Source organism: Cherax quadricarinatus, chromosome 24 (assembly GCF_038502225.1).
Source record: "Cherax quadricarinatus isolate ZL_2023a chromosome 24, ASM3850222v1, whole genome shotgun sequence".
Classification (NCBI taxonomy): domain Eukaryota; kingdom Metazoa; phylum Arthropoda; class Malacostraca; order Decapoda; family Parastacidae; genus Cherax; species Cherax quadricarinatus.
Genome location: NC_091315.1, coordinates 20,923,028 through 20,945,539, shown reverse-complemented (window position 1 = coordinate 20,945,539; position 22,512 = coordinate 20,923,028). Strand labels below are relative to the sequence as shown.

Sequence of the window (22,512 nt, the reverse complement as noted above, 5' to 3'; positions counted from 1 at the left end):
GTAATCGACAAAAATGGAACCAAAAAATTGATGAAAACAGTTGGCCAAAACTGAAATTGGCGATAACGGAGATCGATAAAAACAGAGGGTCCACTGTATCTTCTTTCTTGTTATTTTAAGAAAAAAAAAAAAAAAAAAAAAAAAAAAAAAAAAAAAAAAAAAAGAGGGACAGTCGCTAGGAGGTATGGAGGGGTCGAAAGCTTCTCCCCTCATCCGAATGGGCCTCGAGCCCACTGGCAGTGAAGAGCAGCACGGAGCCCATGTCATACCCTACCTCTCATGCCAATAAACCAGTGCTCTGGGATAGCATCCTCACATCCACCGAGCTACCTCGGTGGATAAAAGAAAGGACTGTCAGAAACCTGCCACAAAGCATACCTCCTTCGGCTGCCACCCCCCAGAACCGACAGGCAGCTTCCGGAGATACACCCATCTAAAGGGCACCCCGCCCATGACCCAGAAATCCAGGAAGGGAGCAGGGCATCCTCAGACAATTCAGATTCCACGCAAACTGCACCCCCCCCAAGGGACCTCACAGAGGGGAACAAACCCCAGCACGCCCCTCACCTAGAAACCGTAATGCCAGAGGGGAGGACTTCAGAGGCTACAAATGGGACGGGGAAAAAGGGGAAGGTTGAGAGAAGGGAAAAAAAGGGGGGGGTATGGGGAGGAAGGGATAGGGAAGGGGGGTATGGGGAAGAAGGGGTATGGGGAAGAAGGGATAGGGAAGGGGGGGTATGGGGAGGAAGGGAAAGGGGGTTATGGGGAGGAAGGGAAAGGGGGTTATGGGGAGGAAGGGATAGGGAAGGAGGGTTATGGGGAGGAAGGGAAGATTGGGGGAGGGTTACTTCAACTGAAGGAGACCAAAGGATTTGATTCCTGAGACCAAGAGCCTTTTTGCCATGTCAAGGAGCCCCCCTTAAAGAGGATGATGTAGAAATACTACATAAATTATATATTTAGGAAACATTAAACTCAAAGGGATCATACAGTGCCTGAAGAATGAGGCAATCAGGTCTGATCCAAGTTAAGGGAGGATAGGTCCATTTCCTTTGATGAAGAGCTCTTTACCAGCATCAAGGCACCTCCCTCAAGGGGTTACCTAGATAAAAAAAAAATGTTTTTATTTCAATACTTTTATTTTCAACATTTTTCAATTCAAAAAATCCCCTCTTCACTCTCTCTCTCCTCATAACTGCATCTCTTACCATCTTCATTTTCTTCAACAGCAAGGTCACACATTCAACAACATTCCTTAGTAGTCTCATGTCCATGGCATCCTGGATTTTAAGAAAATATATTGCCATACCCTTGCTTTCTAATACAGGCTGCTGTATTTTTACACCTACTCTCATCTCTACACTATGCCATCTTCCACCTCTGGCAATTCTTCCTTGGCTCATTGATACAAATAATGAACAGGGAAAAAAAATTAGTAGTTACCTATTAAGCTCAGTTCTCTGTACAGGAATGTTTTGAATACAGTTCATATATAAAATGTCTTATTCAGCAAGGCTTTCCTGTACAGTAAATACCTGTAAATCACCCAAGGAAATTTGTGCAAAACAAGTTTGATTGAAATAAAACCCTGTAAGGCAAAGTAAATACCAAGTATTTAATTATTGTTCCCATTCAACATTGTATGACAAATATGATGAGCTCATTGTCAATTTTTTTTATTTATTAACATATTGGCCGATTCCCACCAAGGCAGGGTGGCCTGAAAAAGAAAAACTTTCATCATTCACTCCATCACTCTCTTGCCAGATGGGTGCTCTACACTACAGTTATAAAACTGCAACATTAACACCCTTCCTTCAGAGTGCAGACACTGTTATGACCAAATTAGAGCCCAATTTCAATGCTAAAACTTGGAAAAACACTTCATTAGCATCAAGGGTGTCCAGAGATGCATATGGGTGTCATGGTCACACAGGGAACACAAATATATTGGTACTGTATAGCAATACAAAATAATGTAAATTAAATTACAAAGGACATTAAAATAAACATACATATCAGTGAATTAGAAAAAAAAAATAAAGATAAAACTGCCACATACCATATTATGAAAACTACACAAGGCAGATGGTAATGAAAATAGGTTGAATTCTTGTCTACATCCTTCACCTCAGTACCAACCAAGAACCATATAAAGATCATCACAGCCAGTTGCAACAATTAATGCAGATAACTGTCCTGAGTTTAAAGGCCATACAATTTTACTGACAATGATAAAAAAAAAAAAAGGACCATAAGCTGCATTGAAAAATTACAATGAAATCACAGACTTTGTACCATTACTTTTCAGGAATTGATAAAAGCAATATAATACAACTTATACAGACTCAATTTATCAGTATCATCAATCATGCAACTACAAATAATGTATAGAACTGCATTAAAATAGCTTGAAATCATCTTAGTTTGCATGAAGCTTCTGGTTATACTGGTGTGGATGAATGGAAGTGTTGGAAAACTGGAGATGTTTCAAACGTGGGCTACCTCATTCAAATAAGCAGCCAAAAGCTTTGTCTGAAATTTATTTAAAATTAAATTTTAGATAGTTGAAATGCAGTCAATTTTTATTATTGCTATTTAATTAATATAAAGTTAATATAGGCATATTTTTTGCCATCTTCTGGATTTTATTTAATCTATCACCTCTCCATTAATATTCAAGTGTCTTAACCTCCTATACTTTTGAAGGTCACATTTCTCTTCACCAGTCATTAATTCCATACAAATTATCCAGCAGTCCTCTAGCACATGCCCCCATGATGTGTTTAATAAAATCCACTCTGGTCTAAAAAGACTACTGCTAATTGTTATACATTAACAATGTTCCTTAGTTAATACAGACAAGCAAAAAGGTGTTTGTTAACTGATGATACAACAACTCCCACTGAGTAAAATTAGACCATAAACAATCACTTCAGAAAATAGCCATTACTACCAATTTCCAATTACCCATCTGTAGCTACAGAAATTGAACAAGTGGCATACCACCTTCAGTATGCAGTACAGAACCATATACCAGTTTAAGTTTCCAGCAGTTTTAGAATGAATACCTGGATACTTAAGTTACTAACAAAACCTCAATCTAGACAGTCTTTTACACTAATCCAAATTTATTTTATTTCATAATGTACAGTACAACTGGCAAAGGGATGAATTATAATCCCTGCACACAATTTTTCAAGAAATTTTAAATGTGGTATGCTAAGGCCACAAAATATAAAAATTTCAATTAATTCTTACAACAATCCTTGCCAATTACCAAAAAAACCCTTTACTCAAAGGTTAAGTAAATATTAATACTCACTCCCTCAATGTAGTTACGGATGTTGATCTTCTCATTCTGTGAGTGGGCCCCGTCATCACAGGCTCCCATTGGCAGCAGAATTACATTTTTGCCAGTAACTTCCTAAGAGATCATTCACAGTAATTCATATCAGTAGGTATGTTTATATGTATTTCTAGTAGGTGAAACAAGTAACAATTTTGAATTATTCTTCAGCAACTTCCTAAATATACTAAGCTGGTCATTCTTATTGCATAAAAATTTCTAACTTGGGTGCACACAAGATTGATGCTGAACAGTACTTTAGCTTATTCTCATTTTTGTTGAGTTTTGCAAACATGCTTCCAGGCACTAACGCAGAAAAAGAACATTCACTAAATCATATAATCCAACCAGAAAGGGTTATACAGAATTGCAGGTACGGATATGCAAAGGTGAAGAGGAATGAGGAGGCAGGAGCGTTCAAGGATAAGAGTAATGGGGGTAGGGGAGAGTGAAAAAGGAAACTTAAAATCAAAGTTGATGCAATAAGCTTGTTTGTTAAAAAATCAAGTCTGCATCAAAGGTGGGACTGTCAGCAAAGTCAGAGTGTGAGTGTGTGTTGTGGCAGCAGAGTCATCAAAGTGAATTCTGCATGCCTGCTGATAGACAGGACAGTGTCAAGATATGGTGAACTAACAGTGCAATCAGTCCTCACACAGTGGTGCCAGGCAACATTCACTCAAATGCATAGGCTCAGGCAATATAAAAAATGCTCTCAGAAATTAAGAAACTAGAGTGGCACTGGTGATTTAAAATATACTTTTGATCACAGAGCCTTTACAGTTTTTGTAGGTTTTGGTACCCAAGATTCAAATCAACATCTAGTTTTTGGGGAGTCGCTGAAATCTCTAATTCTGTCAAGAATCGGTAGATACTAACTTCTGGAAGTGATGGCTAACTTGTGGGGGCAGAGTGCAACAAGCACTGAAAATCTAATTTTATGCTTAATCTTATTTCCAGGTGACCTGCATATCAATTTTGGAAAAAAAAAAAAAAAAAAAAAAAAAAAAAATAAATTTTCATGAGAACTTTCAAATGCTGCATAATTATGTTTGTTTCTGTTACACTTTGGATAGTACAGTGTAATTAGCACCTACCAAATATTTTGTAAAATTCCATTCAACTTCTCAGAATTCCTATTTTTTCAATGTCTTCTGAAATGATCACCTTTGTAAAAATTGTGAACTTACTAAATAGGACACTAACAAAAATTCTCAAGTTGCACATCAATGCAGTTAACAGTTTGGTTTATTACCTTGCTAGCATTTCAATGTAATGTGATCTAGTCTCAATCGGCTACTGAAGAATCTTAAAATGGGTTTATAGTGTATTAATGCCTGATGCATACTATGTTTTTAATGGATGTACGGTTGAGAGTAAACAAGATGACATTTACAAAGGGACTCGGGGAAAACTTGTCAGTCAGCTTAGAGTCCTGGAGGTGGGAAGGGCAATGCATGCACTTCAGAGGGGTCAAATGTTGTATTCAGAGGGCCATTTCAATTATGATATTAGCATACTTCTGGCAAGACAGTGACTGAATGATGGTGGTCTTTTTTTTTTTTTTACCTCCCTATCTTGGGAGATGGTTACTGAGGTATATTACAGATATTATCTGTAATATACCTCAGTAACCATTTGCAATAGCAGTGAAAGCCACATGCCAAAAAAATGCTGTCAGTTACTAGCCCTGCTCAAAGTGTTAATTTCTAGGATATTTTCTACCACAACACTTCATGATAACTGCACCTTCAAAATTTAATTCAAAAGGCCAGCAGAGCTTTGTACAAGTGATAATCGAACCAAGTTGCAAGTGGACACAAAGTAAGAACACAGGACAATGCAATTAGCCTTTCACATGGAATAGTTAAAATTCTATGACAAAAGTTAACACTTTCAATAATGGTAGGACTACTATTACTCACCTGCAGCGTAATTGTGATGGGGATTGAGCCGCCTTCTCTGGTGAGATCAGGCTGAACCCCATATACTAACATGGTGGCTCTTCTGCCTGCTTGGAAGTTACCATGATTTGGATCTACATTCCAAGCTGGAGCACTGCCCTCCAGTTCAGTCACCTGCAATAACCCACAAACTAACAAAGTCTTTACCTGCAGCACCAAAGTGACAGGGATGGACCCTCCCTCTCGCGTCATGTCTGGCTCAACACCGTACACCAATTTGGTGGCCCTCTGCCCAGCCTCATAGTTGGGGTGGGTAGTATCCGACATCCAACAACGCCCACCATGGTAGAAGGAGGCCTGAAGACCAGTTTACCAATTATGGAAGAAGTGAACATGGTTGAGGAGGAATTGTTGAGGAGGAACTGTTGAGGCAGTTTGGTGATTTAGAGAGGATGGAGCAAAACCAGATGACTTGGAGGGTGTATAAACATGTAGTTGAAGGGAGGAGGGGTAGGTGTTATCCTACAAAAGGATGGATGAAGGGAGGGGGTAAGAGAGGTTTTGTGTGCAAGGGGCTTGGACATACAGTAGGCATGTGAGAGCATGTTAAGAGTGAACAGAGACCGTTTTTGAGGACTTGAGTTGTTGGAGTGCGAGCAGGGTAATATTTTGTGAAGGGATTCAGAGAAACCGGTTAGCCGGACTCGAGTCCTGGAGGTGGGTAGTATAATGCCTGCACTTTGAAGGAGGGGTTTGGGATATTGGCTGTTTGGAGGGACACCTAAACATTTGTATCTGAGCACCTCTGCAACAACAGTGATTATGTATGATGATGAAAGTGTTCAATGATTATTTTTTTTTTTTTCTGTTTGGGTTACCCTGCCTCTGTGGGAAATGGCTGACGGTGGGAGACGGCCGACTTAGTGAGAAAAAAAAAAAAATAATAATAAATAATAATAATAAAAAAAAGTAAGTGTTAAAATCACTTGAGACCATATATATTTGTCATCAATTAATTTCGTCTTAGTCCTATGATATAACCGTTTGCCTGAAATGCTCTGCATAATAAGGGGCTTTCTGCATGCACACCTACATGCCACCCATCCTCGTACAAACACTATCATGCTGAAATAATCTTTAATATAACTTAAGGTGTATTGTGGAGATAATGCTCCATAAATGTATATACAGTGGGTGGTACCGACTTATGACTTTAATTTGTTCCGTGGCCGAGCTCATAACTCAATTTGTTCGTACAATGGACCCTCAGTTAACAACATTAATCCGTTCCAGAGAGTTTGTCCTTAACCGATTTTATCGTCATTCGAATTAATTTTCCCCATAAGAAATAATGGCAATCCAATTAATCCATTTCAGACATCCAAAAGTAGTACAGTGGACCCCCGGTTAACGATATTTTTTCACTCCAGAAGTATGTTCAGGTGCCAGTACTGACCGAATTTGTTCCCATAAGGAATATTATGAAGTAGATTAGTCCATTTCAGACCCCCAAACATACACGTACAAACGCACTTACATAATTACACTTACATAATTGGTTGCATTCGGAGGTAATCGTTATGCGGGGGTCCACTGTACTAAACAAAATTTTTTTACATGAAATATACATTTCCCTACACAAAAAACAATGATACATGAAGAATAAAACAATAATAACATCACACTTACCTTTATTGAAGACATGATGATGTATGGAAGACAGGAGGAGGGGAGAGGATGGAGGAGTTAATAATTGTTTGGAAGGAGAATCCCACTCCATAAAGACTTCAGGTACCAAGTCCTTATCTTGGCTTACTTCCCTCCTTTGTTTTTTAATGGCACTAGGACCAGCTTGAGTCACTGGACCCCAGTCATTCAAAAAAGTTTTCCAGAGAGTTCTGTTTCTGGCGTATGTTAGGAACTATTTTGGGAGACAGGATAGTCCTTCAATATGACACTAATATCAGCTCTATGGCTTATTTATCTAGCACAATTCATCTAATATGACAAACAATATTAATAACACAAACATGACATACTCTAGAATGAATAAAATACATCATTAAGTATGTCACGAGTGTTGCTGTGTTGTTGTTGGGTGTATTAAGGCCACTGAGAGCATAAGCCGTACATAAAGGTGGTGGAGGCAGCAGCAGAGGCAGTAGAGATGGCAGTGTTGTCAGTCGCCCTACATAACTCCAACAATATTGGTGGAGTTAGGTTAGTGCTGTCCTTTTTCTATTGATTAATCGCTTAACTTATTTGCTACAGTTAATGCTACACTTTATTGCTGGCTGCCGCTACAGCCTTTATAGACTCCTGTTGCTTTAGTATCATACATATTGCAGAATCACTGAAAAAGGCACATTCTCCCCTCTCTCTCAGCCCTTTACCAAAGGGCTGGCTGGCACTAGAAGCTTTCTTTAGGCCCATGGTGGTTTATTTAGCAGTTATAAGCACTAAAAACAATGCAATCATACAAAATGTATTGTATGTACGTGTGGAATCATCCGCAGTGGCTTGTAAACAATGGCATACTAGCCACCCTGGAGTGGCTGGGCGGCTCAGGCCACGCAGACATGTTCTGGACTAATGTCCTTAACTGAGTTTTTCATCGTTAGCCGAGTCAATATTTTGATGCAAAAACGTATCGGTATCCGATGGCATCGTTAACCGAGGGTCCACTGTATATCAAATCTGTTTTCCTCATTGAAATTAAGTGAGATGCCATTAATCTGCTCCAGCCCTCCAAAAAACCACCTCAATTTTTTTGTTATGGGTTTTTAAATAATGTATTTATAAATAAGAAATACTGTATAAAAACATAATAAAATAGAATGTAAAGAAAATCTGGTTTTATAAAGTGTATTTACCTCAGAGATCAGACTTGGGCTAACGGAAGATGCTGGCGGAGGTGGAAAAGATAGGCTTAATCATTCAACTTACTTGCTACACTCTTCACTACTCCACCCACCACCATCACTGCTCCACCCACTGAAGGAACCTTCGTGAGGAAGGTAAATCTCATGGAGACCTTCCTTAATGTTTCTGGAAAAACTGAGTGTTGAAATGGAGGTTGCCTCTTCCCTGGATTTATACAAGAACCAAACAAAGGACGAGGTGCCTCACTACAATCTGGGATTAGTGTGGGATTATTATCCTTGGAAGAGCATGTGGGATGGGATGAAGTATCTGACATGCCTCTGGGTACAGAGTTGGATTTGACATCAGATATGCCGCCAACTAGTGGTGGTGTATCTGAAGCTGTAGTTCATAACTCGGATTTCGGCTTGAAACTCAAAGCAAAAAATCGACTGAGCGACGACTCGCAACTCGGAAAACTCTTAAGCTGGGGCACTCTTAAGTCACATACCCCTGTACGACGTCTGTTTTTGGTGGACACATAATAGACTGTCAGATGGACATGTATTAAACGTCCAACTTGGAGTGACTAGTGAGAGTAAACAAATTATCTTCACATTAACACAGTAGCCTTCATAAATGCAACATGCCTAGGCTAGCCCTCAGCAACACACACAGTCATTCCCAGTTGATCGTCTAAATGGTCAAATACGTGTCCGATTGGAAGTTTAATACATGTCCATCTGACTATTACGTGATATGTGGTGTTTATATAATTTTCCAAAATGTTATCGAAAATGTTTACGATAGCGTAAATATACAACACTTTTAGTGCCCTGGAGACACATTCTTCCAGTGTTATTGCATCATCTTCAACACAAGCGAGACACTATCTCATAGCTACTCCCTTGTCTGGCTTAGCTCGTACTTTGTAACTTGGCACTTACAACTCCTCTTTGCCACTGTAACAAAAAAAATAGTATAGGATACAATGGTCCCTCAATTATCGTCCTTAATCCGTTCCTGGAAGTAGGATTATTATCGAAATAGACTACTTTCGAATCAATTTTCCCCATGAGAAATGTAAATCCAATTAATTCGTTCCAGACACCCAGAAGTATCAACAACAATTTTTTTTTTACCTAAAAGATAGATTTACATGCACAAAAGAATGAACATTCAACATGACAATTACCTTTATTGAAGGCTGTTGATGAATGGAAGACAGGGAGGAGGAGAGAGGGAAGAGAGGTTATTGTTTGGAAGGGGAATCCCCCTCCATAAGGACTCTAGGTCACTTCAGGGGTCACTTCCCTAGCATAAATATAGATTTACATGCAGAAAAGAATGCCAAATAAATGTAAAGCACTAATAAAATGTATAACTGAACATTGGTAATAGGGGTAATTGAGTGGAACGGTCTGCCTAGTAGGGTGATCAAAGCTAAAACAGAGTAGTTTCAAATTTAGGTTGTGCTGATGATCTGTTGGAGTGTGAGCAGGGTAATAATATTTAGTGAAGGGATTCAGGGAAATCGGTTATTTTTATATAGCCGGACTCGAGTCCTGGAAATGGGAAGTACAATGCCTGCACTCTAAAGGAGGGGCTTTGGGATATTAGCAGTTTGGAGGGATATGTTGTGTATATTTATACGTATATGCTTCTAAACTGTTGTGTTCTGAGCACCTCTGCAAAAATAGTGATTGTATGAGGTGAAAGTGTTGAATGATGATGATAGTATTTTCTTTTTGGGGTTTTCTTTCTTTTTGGGTCACCCTGCCTCGGTGGGAGATGGCCGACTTGTCGGGGAGAGGGGGGGGGGGAATACATGAGGGGTTGGATTTGAGTCAGACTTGCACCTGAGCTTATTGCTTGGGTAGCATTTGTTCTGTTAGTGGGTTGGATTTGTGAAGGACCGGCCTAATATGGGCCAACAGACTCATTGTAATGTTCCTCCTTTCTTATGTTCTAAAAACTATGGCTTGGGTAGTTTCAAATTTAGGTTGGATAAATACACGAGTGAGAGGGGTTGGATTTGAGTCGGACTTGCACCTGAGCTTATTGCTTGGGTAGCATATGTTCTGTTAGTGGGTTGGGTTTGTGAAGGACTGGCCTAGTATGGGCCAGCAGGCCTACTGCAGTGTTCCTCCTTTCTTATGTTTTTAAAGACTTGTTTGTGTGAGGGAGGGATGGTAAGTTTATTGTTGGAGAATATGACACTATCACCAACTCTATGGCTTATTTATCTATCACAATTCAACTAATATAACATTATAAACAATATTAATAACATAGAAACATGGATGAGGTGAATCATAGAATTGATGAGGGGAAAAGGGCGAGTGGTGCACTTAGGAGTCTGTGGAGAAAAAGAACTTTGTCCTTGGAGGCAAAGAGGGGAATGTATGAGAGTATAGTTTTACCAATGCTCTTATATGGGTGTGAAGCATGGGTGATGAATGTTGCAGCGAGGAGAAGGCTGGAGGCATTGGAGATGTCATGTCTGAGGGCAATGTGTGGGGCGAATATAATGCAGAGAATTCATAGTTTGGAAGTTAGGAGGAGGTGCGGGATTACCAAAACTGTTGTCCAGAGGGCTGAGGAAGGGTTGTTGAGGTGGTTCGGACATGTAGAGAGAATGGAGCGAAACAGAGTGACTTCAAGAGTGTATCAGTCTGTAGTGGAAGGAAGGCGGGGTAGGGGTCGGCCTAGGAAAGGTTGGAGGGAGTGGGTAAAGGAGGTTTTGTGTGCGAGGGGCTTGGACTTCCAGCAGGCATGCGAGAGCGTGTTTGATAGGAGTGAATGGAGACAAATGGTTTTTAATACTTGACGTGCTGTTGGAGTGTGAGAAAAGTAACATTTATGAAGGGATTCAGGGAAACCGGCAGGCGGGACTTGAGTCCTGGAGATGGGAAGTACAGTGCCTGCACTCTGAAGGAGGGGTGTTAATGTTGCAGTTTAAAAACTGTAGTGTAAAGCACCCTTCTGGCAAGACAGTGATGGAGCGAATGATGGTGAAAGTTTTTCTTTTTTCGGGCCACCCTGCCTTGGTGGGAATGAGCCAGTGTGATAAAAAAAAATAAAAAGAAACATGGAATATACTATGGAATGAATAAAATAAGTCATTACGTATGTCACAAGAGGTGTTGTGTTGTGTTGTTGGGTATATATGGGCCACTGAGAGTAAGCCGTCCATAATGGTGGTGAAGCAGCAGCTGAGGCGGTGGTGTTTTCTGTAGCCCTATATAACTCCAACAACATTAGAGGAGTTGGTAGAATCGCTGAATCACTAAAGAAGGAACCCTCTACCACCATCACTATGACCTTCTACCACTATTACAACTGTTACCACCATCACTATGACCTTCTACCACTATTACAACTGTTACCACCATCACTAGTACCTTCTACTACCATCAACCACTCAACTGCTTCCACTCTACCACCATCACCTTTGTATTTTTCTACAAACTTTTTCATAAATTGTGTGTGTTTTTCACATTCTTTACCAAAGGGCTGGCACTAGAAGCTTTCTTTGGAGTCAAGGTAACTTATTTAACACTTGCAAGCACTAAAATCAATGGAATATTATGAAATATTTCGTAGGAGCAAGTGAGGGGACCATCACTCACTGGTAAACAATGGCACACTGGCTGGGAAGACAGGCCCAGGCGGCTCAGAGTGTGAGTACGCGTCCCAAACGCAGGACGATTAGCGAGTTAATGGACCATTTGCGAGCCAATGTTTAGACGAAATAATGGGACTATTTCCGAAATGGATTACTTTCAGGCCGGACGATTATTGAGAGACCACTGTACTTTTTTTTTTCTTTTAATATGTCATCCATCTCCCACTGAGGCAGGGTGACAAAAAAAATCAACACCTTCACAATCATCACACAATCACTGTCTTTGCAGAGGCGCCCCGATACCACAGTTCAGATGCCACTCCAAACGGCGAATATCCTAAATCCCTCCTTTAAGCCTAAACAGTCCAAACATAGATCTACGTTCACTTGAGTGGCAATTTGAATATTTTGAAAAACAATTTTTTTTTTTAATGAGCATATTTTTCTACATGTTATAGGATAAAAAAAAATTAGGGTCAGTACTTACTGAGATGTAAGACCATGAAGTTGGCTCTGGATGCTCACCTGATGGCAACATCAACTCCTGCTGCTTGCAGAAGTGTTGCAGATATACCTTTTTTCTCGTCTTTACATTAATTTGTATATTTTTTATGTTCTGATAATTACAATTTATAATAGTTCTTGTGATTTCATAGCCAATCTTTGTTGACACTAATATTAGGTACTGAAATAGTGCTCAAATAGTCACGATCACATTTACAGGTGAACGTTTCCACCTGCCTGGGTTATTTACTATTGTCTAGAAATATATACCAAGTATTTATAGGTCTCAGCAATGTTTTAGATACACTGGCATATACCTTGAAGCATGGTGTTATGAAAGGCATCCCTATACTGTTGACAGCCCAGTGACATTTGATAAATGCCCACTGCTCCAGCTAACCCCCTCTGTATTTATTACTGTTACACACAAACATGTCTCTGCCTATCTGTCTGCTTATCTGTCTTTCCGTCTGCCCAGAGTATACGTATATGAAACTCCTTGAAGAATGGTGTTTTGACAACTGTTGACAGCCCAGTGACATTTGATAAATGGGTCCTCAGAGAACCCTGGCTTTATTTTTCCTTGATACACGCAAACATGTTTGTCCGTCTGTCTATCCATCAATCTATCTTTACCCGGAATTTTTGGGTTATCCTAGATAACTGACACTATGTATAATAACTGTACTTATCTGTGCATGTGAGAGAGACATACCTGGAGAGGGTTTCGGGGGTCAACGCCCCCGCGGCCCAGTCTGACACCAGGCATCATGGTGGATCAGGGTCTGATCAACCAGGCTGTTACTGCTGGCTGCACGGAAGCTGATGTACGAACCACAGCCCAGTTGGTCAGGTACTGACTTTAGGTGCCTGTCCAGTGCCTTCTTGAAGACAGCCAGAGGTCTACTGGTAATCCCCCTTATGCATGCTGGAAGGCAATTGAACAGTCTTGGGCCCCAGACACTTATTGTGTTCTCTCAGTGTACTCGTGGCATCCTTGCTTTACATCGGGGAAATGTTGCATCTCCTGCCGAGTCTTTTGCATTCATATGGAGTGATTTTCATGTGCAGGTTTGGTACTAATCCCTCCAGGACCTTCCAAGTGTATATTATCATGCATCTCTCTCGCCTGCATTCGAGGGAATACAGATCAAGGACCTTCAACCGTTCCCAGTAGTTTAGGTGCCTTATCGCGCTTGTGTGTGCCGTGAAAGTTTTTTGTACACTCTCCAGGTCTGCTATGTCGCCAGCCTTGAAGGGGGCCGTTAGTGTACAGCAGTATTTGAGCCTAGAGAGCACAAGCGATTTGAAGAGAATCTTCATGGGCTTGGCGTCCCTAGTTTTGAAGGTTCTCAATATCCATCCTATCATTTTCCTACCAGATGAGGTAGATACATTGTTGTGGTCATTGAAGGCGAGATCCTCTGACATTATCACTACCAGGTCTTTCACATTACTTTTCTGCTCTATTGTATGGTTAGAATTTGTGGTAAATCCTCACACATTTTTAATTTCTTTAAGTTTTCCATACATGAATAGTTGAAATTTCTCTTCATTGAACTTCATATTGTTTTGAGTGGCCCATTCGAAGATTTAGTTGATGTTCGCTTGAAGTCTCGCAGCGTCTTCGATGGAGGTCACTGCCATGGCGATCCGGGTGTCATCCGCAAAGGAAGACACGGAGCTATGGCTTACATCTGTCAGAAATGAGGATGAGGAATAGAATGGGAGTACTGTGCCTTGTGGAACCGAGCTTTTTACCATGGCTGCCTGGGACTTTACTCTGTGTTTTATTTGTCAGGAAGTTGTATATCCATCTACCAACTTTTCCCGCTATTCCTTCATCCCGCATTCTTTGTGCTATTACACCATGGTCACACTTGGCAAAAGCTTTTGCAAAGTCTGTGTATACTACATCTACATTTTGTTTACCCTCTACCGCATCCAGGACCTTGTCATAGTGGTCCAGAAGCTGGGACAGGCAGGAGCAACCTGCTCTAAACCCGTGTTGCTCTGGGTTGTGTACTGATGGGTATCTAGGTGGTTGGTGATACTGCTTCTTAGAACCCTCTCAAAGATTTTTATGATATGGGATGTTAATGCTATCGGTCTGTAGTTCTTTGCAATTGCTTTACTGTCACCTTTGTGGAGTGGGGCTATGTCTGTTGTTTTTAGTGTGTGTGTGTGTGTGTGTGTGTGTGTGTGTGTGTGTGTGTGTGTGTGTGTGTGTGTGTGTGTGTGTGTGTGTGTGTGTGTGTGTGTGTGTGTGTGTGTGTGTGTGTGTGTGTGTGTGTGTGTGTGTGTGTGTGTGCGCGTGTGTGTGTGATGACCCGTGTCCATGCTCCCTCTTCAGAAAATGCTTAAGGCACGAGATAGGGACTTCTTGCAGTTCTTGATGAACATGGAGTTCCACGAGTCTGGGCCTGGAGCAGAGTGCATGGGCATATCATTAATTGCCTTTTCAAAATCTCGTGCAGTTATAATAATATCCGAGAGTTTTGGGATGGCCAAATTTTAGGTTTCGTTCATAAAGAATTAATTTGGATTGTCGACCTTTAGAGTGGGCAGTGGATCGCTGAACACTGAGTCATACTGGGACTTTAGTATCTCACTCATTTCTTGGCTATCATCTGTGTATGTCCCACCCCACCTAAGCAGGGGCCCAATACTGGATGGTGTTTTTTTCCTTAGATTTGGCATAAGAGAAGTATGTTTTTCATCAATTTCCTTTGATTCTTGTCTCCTATAAGATTCCTTCAGCTCAAGTTCGATATTTGTAATTTCATTGACTAGTGCTTCCCTTTGTATTTCAGATATACTGACCCCACTCAGCAGCTCTGTGACTCTTCGCCTTCGTCTGTATAGGGAACGTCTCTCTTTTTCTAGTTTACACCTTCTCTTTCTTAACCCTTTCAGGGTCCAGAGGCCAAATTTCAAAGTGTGCACCAGGGTCCATGAATTTGAAAAAAAAAATTGTTATTTTGTCTTATGAAATGGTAGAGAATATTTTTCTGAAGGTAATAAAACAAAAAGTACAAAATTTGATGGAAAATTGACAAAATTATGCTCTCGTGAATTTTAGTGTGTCAGCGATATTTATGAATAGGCGATTTTGCCGACTTTGACTCCCATTTTAGGCCAATTACGTTATTCCAGTCAACCAAATTCTTAGGAATTTCACTAGTATTATTTCTATTCTATCGATTGAGCACAAGAAATCACCAAGTCAACCGTTTCAACTACAAAATAAAGTGATCGGAAATTGGTAAATTGGCCAATTTAACACAAAGTTCAAAATACTCCAGTTTCAAAATAGGGTCCAGAATAAACAATGTAGGTATTCCTGGCACTAAATTAACATTTCCTCTGTTCATTAGTTACGTTTTGAGGCTTTACAAATTAATTCCGTTTTGATTTTTTATTCACATAATGAATTTTTATTCAAACCAAAAAATAGAAGATTTACTGTTATGCAATATTGCAATAATTGTATAAATATCATCACCACATTTGTGAATGCATATTAGACCCACCAGCTGGCATGTATTAGACATGTGAGGTCGTTTGTTTACTCTTGAACATCGGCAAAAACTTAACATTTCCGCTACTTTGAGCTCGGTTTCAAGCCATTTCCAGTACTAAAACCAATCAAAATCATCTCTATTTTTGTAATGTCTTCCATTCTATCAAATGAGACCAAGAAATTGCAAATACAATTATAAAAACATAAGAAAAAACACTGCTAAGTCGGTTTTAATCGAAAATCATGGTCTCAAGTTTTTTTTCTCATTATACACTGTGTTGCAGGATTTGTTTTATGTGGTGTACACATACCACAGATGTATTCTCTCACATCTAGGCCCAAATTTACCACTCACAGCTTATCAGAGTGAGCTGAGCTCATGGCGTAGATCTACGGTTTGGACCCTGAATGTAAACCCGTAGATCTACGGCACGGACCCTGACAGGGTTAATGGAATGTGTCTCGAGCAGATCTCGGGAACTACAGAATTAATTTTTTCAAGGCAGATGTTCAGGTCCGTGCTGTTTAGGATATCTTCCCAGCTTGTTTCATTTAGTACATGGTTTACTTGATCCCATTGTATGTTTTTGTTACTGAAATTGAATTTCGTGAAGAGACTTTCATGACTGCTCACATTTTGCTGGTCCGGAGCCCTATGCATACGTGTCTGTACCTCTATGTTGTGATCTGAGTGAATTGTCTGATACAGTTATATTACATATCAGACCATCATTGTTAGTGAAGATGTGGTTCAGCATATTTTCTAGTCTTGTAGGCTCCACTATTTTCTGGTTTAAGGTGAATTTGTTGCAGAGATTTAGTAGTTTGAGTGTGAATTTTCATCTGAGTTGCCTCCCGGGGTGATCTCTGCTAAAACAGTGTTTGCTATACTCCTCCACTGTGGGTGTCTCAGGCTGAAATCTCCTGGTAGTAAGACGTTTGGGGCAGGAGTTGGGAGATTTTCCAGACAGTGGTCAACTCCAAGCTCCTCCTGGAATTGCTGGGAAGTTGCATCTGGAGGCTTATATACTACCACAATGACAAGATAGATATATACACAAATACAGAGGCACAGAGACAGCCAAAGCCAGCCAGCCAAATACACAAGAACATAAGAAAGAAGGAACACTGCAACAGGCCTACTGGCCCATGCAAGGCAAGTCCATGTCCCTTCATCCCCAGTTTAGACCAATGACCCACCTAGTCAGGTCACATCCACTGAAGGAAGGAGCACAACATCAGACCTAGTAGCACAAGCTAGCCAGGTCCAATTCACACCCACCCACACTCACTTATGTATTTAGCTAACCCTTGCTGTATTTGTTATCACTGTTACACACAAACATGTCTGTCTGCCTGTGTGTCTGCTTATCTGTCTTTGTCTGTCTGGAGTATACGTATATGAAACTCCTTGAAGAATGGTGTTATGGCAACTGTTGACAGCCCAGTGACATTTAAATGGGCCCTTGGGAACCCTGGCTATTTGTTTTCACTGATACACACAAACATGTTTGTCTATCTGTATCTATGTCTGTATCTTTGCCTGGAATTTTTGGGTTATCCTAGGTAATTTACACTATTTATAATAGCTGTACTTATGTGTGCATGTGAGAGATATAGATAGGCTGAAATATAAAGACAGATATAGACAGACAGCCAAAGCCAGCCAGCCAGCCGGCTAGCCTGTCGAATACGTAAGAACATAAGAAAGAAGGAACACTACATCAGGCCTACTGGCCCATGCAAGGAAGGTCATGTCACCCTCCCCCCTAAGCTTAGACCAATGACTCACCTAGTCAGGTCACATCCATTGAAGGGAAGAGCATGACATCAGACCTAGTAGCACAAGCTAGCCAGGTCCAATTCTCACCCACCCACACTCATTCGTGTATTTATCTAACCATTTTTACTTTCCTCTTAAAATGGGAGTGTTAATGCAATATGGCATCAATGAATCCCTGGTGTTTGCCATGCTATTTGCTCTAGCTGGCACTCAATTGAACTGGTGCTCCCACAAAGTACTAAGTGCTCCCAGATTTTTTTAATACTGCGCACACTGAGTGCACAGACCCATTCTTTCATGTCTAGGTGACAAGCCTATTGTGCCAAACCTGAAGGAATGAAAAATAAAACTTTGATCTACATTTGGAGAATAAGGGTTAAAGTGCATGCATTGTGCTTCCCAACTCCAACATTCAAGTCTAGGTAACTGGTTTCCCTGAATCCCTTCACAAAACATTATCCCTTTAAAATACTTGAAACATTGCAAAGTTTCCAGACAGAATCGAGACACACGTAGCTCATGGAGCATGTAAACAGTGGGACGCGGACACTGTAATAGTGAATCAGGAGCCGTATAAACAAATTTTTGGGTATAATTTGAAATATCTGTATTGGCAAAGTGTCGTAAAGTGGGGCCATCCTGTACACATTTACACTCCATAGTCAGAATATTTAGTGGGGGAAAGTAAAGCAATACTCCGGTATATGATCATGAAGTGGCGGTGTAAAGGTTTATTTCTTTGTAAACGTTACAATATGTAATTACAATTTTGGTTTGCTAAGTAGAAAAAGCCACTAACATGCTGGGGCATTTCGGGCAGACTAATCCTAATACAGTGGTCCCTAAATTATCGTCCTTAATCCGTTCCTGGAAGTGGGACTATTATCGAAATAGACTATTTTCTAATCAATTTTCCCCATAAGAAATAATGTAAATCCAATTAATTCGTTCCAGACACCCAGAAGTATCAACAATTTTTTTTTTACCTAAAAGATAGATTTACATGCACAAAAGAATGAACATTCAACATGACAGTTACCTTTATTGAAGGCTGTTGTTGATGAATGGAAGACAGGGAGGAGGAGAGAGGGAAGAGAGGTTATTGTTTGGAAGGGGAATCCCCCTCCATAAGGACTCTAGGTCACTTCAGGGGTCACTTCCATAGCATAAATATAGATTTACATGCAGAAAAGAATGCCAAATAAATGTAAAGTACTAATAAAATGTATAAATGAACATTGGTAATAGGGGTAGTTGAGTGGAACGGTCTGCCTAGTAGGGTGATCGAAGCTAAAACATTGGGTAGTTTCAAATTTAGGTATAGTTAGTATAGGTAGTAGGTTGGTAGACAGCAACCACCCAGGGAAGTACTACCGTCCTGCCAGATGACTGTGAAACAGAAACCTGTAACTGTTTTGCATGATGGTAGGATTGCTGGTTTTTTTTTCTGTCTCAAACACACTAGATAACAGGAATATCTTCCTACTCCTACTTACACTTTGGTCACACTTCACAGACACGCACATGCATACATATATACATACATCTAGGTTTTCTCCTTTTTTTAAATAGCTCTTGTTCTTCTTTATTTCTTCTATTGTCCATGGGGAAGTGGAAAAGAATCTTTCCTCCGTAAGCCATGCGTGTCGTATGAGGCGACTAAAATGCCAGGGGCAATGGGCTAGTAATCCCTTCTCCTGTAGACATTTACTAAAAAAGAGAAGAAGAAAAACTTTATAAAACTGGGATGCTTGAATGTGCGTGGATGTAGTGCGGATGACAAGAAACAGACGATTGCTGATGTTATGAATGAAAAGAAGTTGTATGTCCTGGCCGTAAGCGAAACAAAGCTGAAGGGGGTAGGGGAGTTTCGGTGGGGGAAATAAATGGGATTAAATCTGGAGTATCTGAGAGAGTTAGAGCAAAGGAAGGGGTAGCAGTAATGTTGAAGGATCAGTTATAGAAGGAGAAAAGAGAATATGAATGTGTAAATTCAAGGATTATGTGGATTAAAGTAAAGGTTGGCTGCGAAAAGTGGGTTATAATAAGCATGTATGCACCTGGAGAAGAGAGGAATGCAGAGGAGAGAGATTTTGGGAGATGTTAAGTGAATGTATAGGAGCCTTTGAACCAAGTGAGAGTAATTGTGATAGGGGACCTGAATGCTAAAGTAGGAGAAACTTTTAGAGAGGGTGTGGTAGGTAAGTTTGGGGTGCCAGGTGTAAATGATAATGGGAGCCCTTTGATTGAACTTTGTATAGAAAGGGGTTTAGTTATAGGTATACATATTTTAAGAAAAAGATGATAACTAAGTATACAAGATATGATGTAGGGCGAAATGACAGTAGTTTGTTGGATTATGTATTGGTAGATAAAAGACTGTTGAGTAGACTTCAGGATGTACATGTTTATAGAGGGGCCACAGATATATCAGATCAGTTTCTAGTTGTAGCTACACAGAGTAAAAGGTAGATGGGATACAAGAAGAATAGAAGCATCAGGGAAGAGAGAGGTGAAGGTTTATAAACTAAAAGAGGAGGCAGTTAGGGTAAGATATAAACAGCTATTGGAGGATAGATGGGCTAATGAGAGCATAGGCAATGGGGTCGAAGAGGTATGGGGTAGGTTTAAAAATGTAGTGTTAGAGTGTTCAGCAGAAGTTTGTGGTTACAGGAAAGTGGGTGCGGGAGAGAAGAGGAGCGATTGGTGGAATGATGATGTAAAGAGAGTAGTAAGGGAGAAAAAGTTAGCATATGAGAAGGTTTACAAAGTAGAAGCAATGCAAGGAGGGAAGAGTATATGGAGAAAAAGAGAGAAGTTAAGAGAGTGGTGAAGCAATGTAAGAAGAGAGCAAATGAGAGAGTGGGCGAGATGTTATCAACAAATTTTGTTGAAAATAAGAAAGTTTTGGAGTGAGATTAACAAGTTAAGGAAGCCTAGAGAACAAATGGATTTGTCAGTTAAAAATAGGAGAGGAGAGTTATTAAATGGAGAGTTAGAGGTATTGGGAAGATGGAGGGAATATTTTGAGGAATTGTTAAATGTTGAAGATAGGGAAGTTGTGATTTAGTGTATAGGGCAAGGAGGAATAACATCTTGTAGGAGTGAGGAAGAGCCAGTTGTGAGTGTGGGGGAAGTTCGTGAGGCAGTAGGTAAAATGAAAGGGGGTAAGGCAGCCGGGATTGATGGGATAAAGATAGAAATGTTAAAAGCAGGTGGGGATATAGTTTTGGAGTTTTTGGTGCAATTATTTAATAAATGCATGGAAGAGGGTAAGGTACCTAGGGATTGGCAGAGAGCGTGCATAGTTCCTTTGTATAAAGGTAAAGGGGACAAAAGAGAGTGCAAAAATTATAGGGGGAGAAGTCTGTTGAGTCCTAGGTAGTAGGTTGGTAGACAGCAACCGCCCAGGGAGGTACTACCGTCCTGCCAAGTGAGTGTAAAACGTAAGCCTGTAATTGTTTTACACGATGGTAGGATTGCTGGTGTTTTTTTCTGTCTCATAAACATGCAAGGTTTCAGGTACGTCTTGCTACTTCTGCTTACACTTAGGTCACACTACACATACATGTACAAGCATATGTATACACACCCCTCTGGGTTTTCTTCTATTTTCTTACTAGCTCTTGTTCTTGTTTATTTCCTCTTATCTCCATGGGGAAGTGGAACAGAATTCTTCCTCCGTAAGCTATGCGTGTTGTAAGAGGCGACTAAAATGCCAGGAGCAAGGGGCTAGTAACCCCTTCTCCTGTATATATTACTAAATATGAAAGGAGAAACTTTTGTTTTTCCTTTTGGGCCACCCCACCTCGGTGGGATACGGCTGGTGTGTTGAAAGAAAGAAGTCTGTTGAGTATACCTGGTCAAGTGTATGGTAGAGTTATTATTGAAAGAATTAAGAGTAAGATGGAGAATAGGATAGCAGATGAACAAGGAGGCTTTAGGAAAGGTAGGGGTGTGTGGACCAGGTGTTTACAGTGAAACATACAAGTGAACAGTATTTAGATAAGGCTAAAGAGGTCTTTGTGGCATTTATGGATTTGGAAAAGGCGTATGACAGGGTGGATAGGGGGGCAATGTGGCAGAAGTTGCAGGTATATGGTGTAGGAGGTAGGTTACTGAAAGCAGTGAAGAGTTTTTACGAGGATAGTGAGGCTCAAGTTAGAGTATGTAGGAAAGAGGGAGATTATTTCCCAGTAAAAGTAGGCCTTAGACAAGGATGTGTTATGTCACCATGGTTGTTTAATATATTTATAGATAGGGTTGTAAGAGAAGTAAATGCGAGGGTCTTGGCAAGAGGCGTGGAGTTAAAAGATAAAGAATCACACAAATTGGGAGTTGTCAGTTGCTCTTTGCTGATGACACTGTGCTCTTGGGAGATTCTGAAGAGAAATTGAAGAGATTGGTGGATGAATTTGGTAGGGTGTGCAAAAGAAAATTAAAAGTGAATACAGGAAAAAGTAAGGTTATGAGGATAACAAAAAGATTAGGCGATGAAAGATTGGATATCAGACTGGAGGGAGAGAGTATGGAGGAGGTGAATGTATTCAGATATTTGGGAGTGGACGTGTCAGCGGATGGGTCTATGAAAGATGAGGTGAATCATAGAATTGATGAGGGGAAAAGGGTGAGTGGTGCACTTAGGAGTCTGTCGAGACAAAGAACTTTGTCCTTGGAGGCAAAGAGGGGAATGTGTGAGAGTATAGTTTTACCAACGCTCTTATATGGGTGTGAAGCAAGGGTGATGAATGTTGCAGCGAGGAGAAGGCTGGAGGCAGTGGAGATGTCATGTCTGAGGGCAATGTGTGGTGTGAATATAATGCAGAGAATTCGTAGTTTGGAAGTTAGGAGGAGGTGCGGGATTACCAAAACTGTTGTCCAAAGGGCTGAGGAAGGGTTGTTGAGGTGGTTCGGACATGTAGAGAGAATGGAGCGAAACAGAATGACTTCAAGAGTGTATCA

The 22,512-nt window shown here is 40.5% G+C and overlaps 1 protein-coding gene across 4 annotated transcripts in view; it reads right to left on the bottom strand.

The window, feature by feature from the left end:
- Positions 1-2,024: 2,024 nt before the first annotated feature.
- The window catches only part of Cndp2 (Cytosolic non-specific dipeptidase 2), a 101,468-nt gene continuing 80,980 nt past the window's right edge, over positions 2,025-22,512 (bottom strand). For 2 of the 4 annotated variants that reach the window (XM_070088240.1, XM_070088243.1), the window contains exons 9-11: positions 5,272-5,424; positions 3,326-3,427; positions 2,354-2,535 (exon numbers count right to left, since the gene is read on the bottom strand). In XM_070088240.1, the coding sequence (XP_069944341.1) occupies positions 2,491-2,535; positions 3,326-3,427; positions 5,272-5,424 (300 nt within the window). In that variant the 3' untranslated portion in view covers positions 2,354-2,490. Of the gene's footprint in view, positions 2,536-3,325; positions 3,428-5,271; positions 5,425-5,457; positions 5,608-22,512 lie in introns of all 4 variants that reach the window. The other 2 variants (XM_070088244.1, XM_070088242.1) reach the window with 2 other exon arrangements.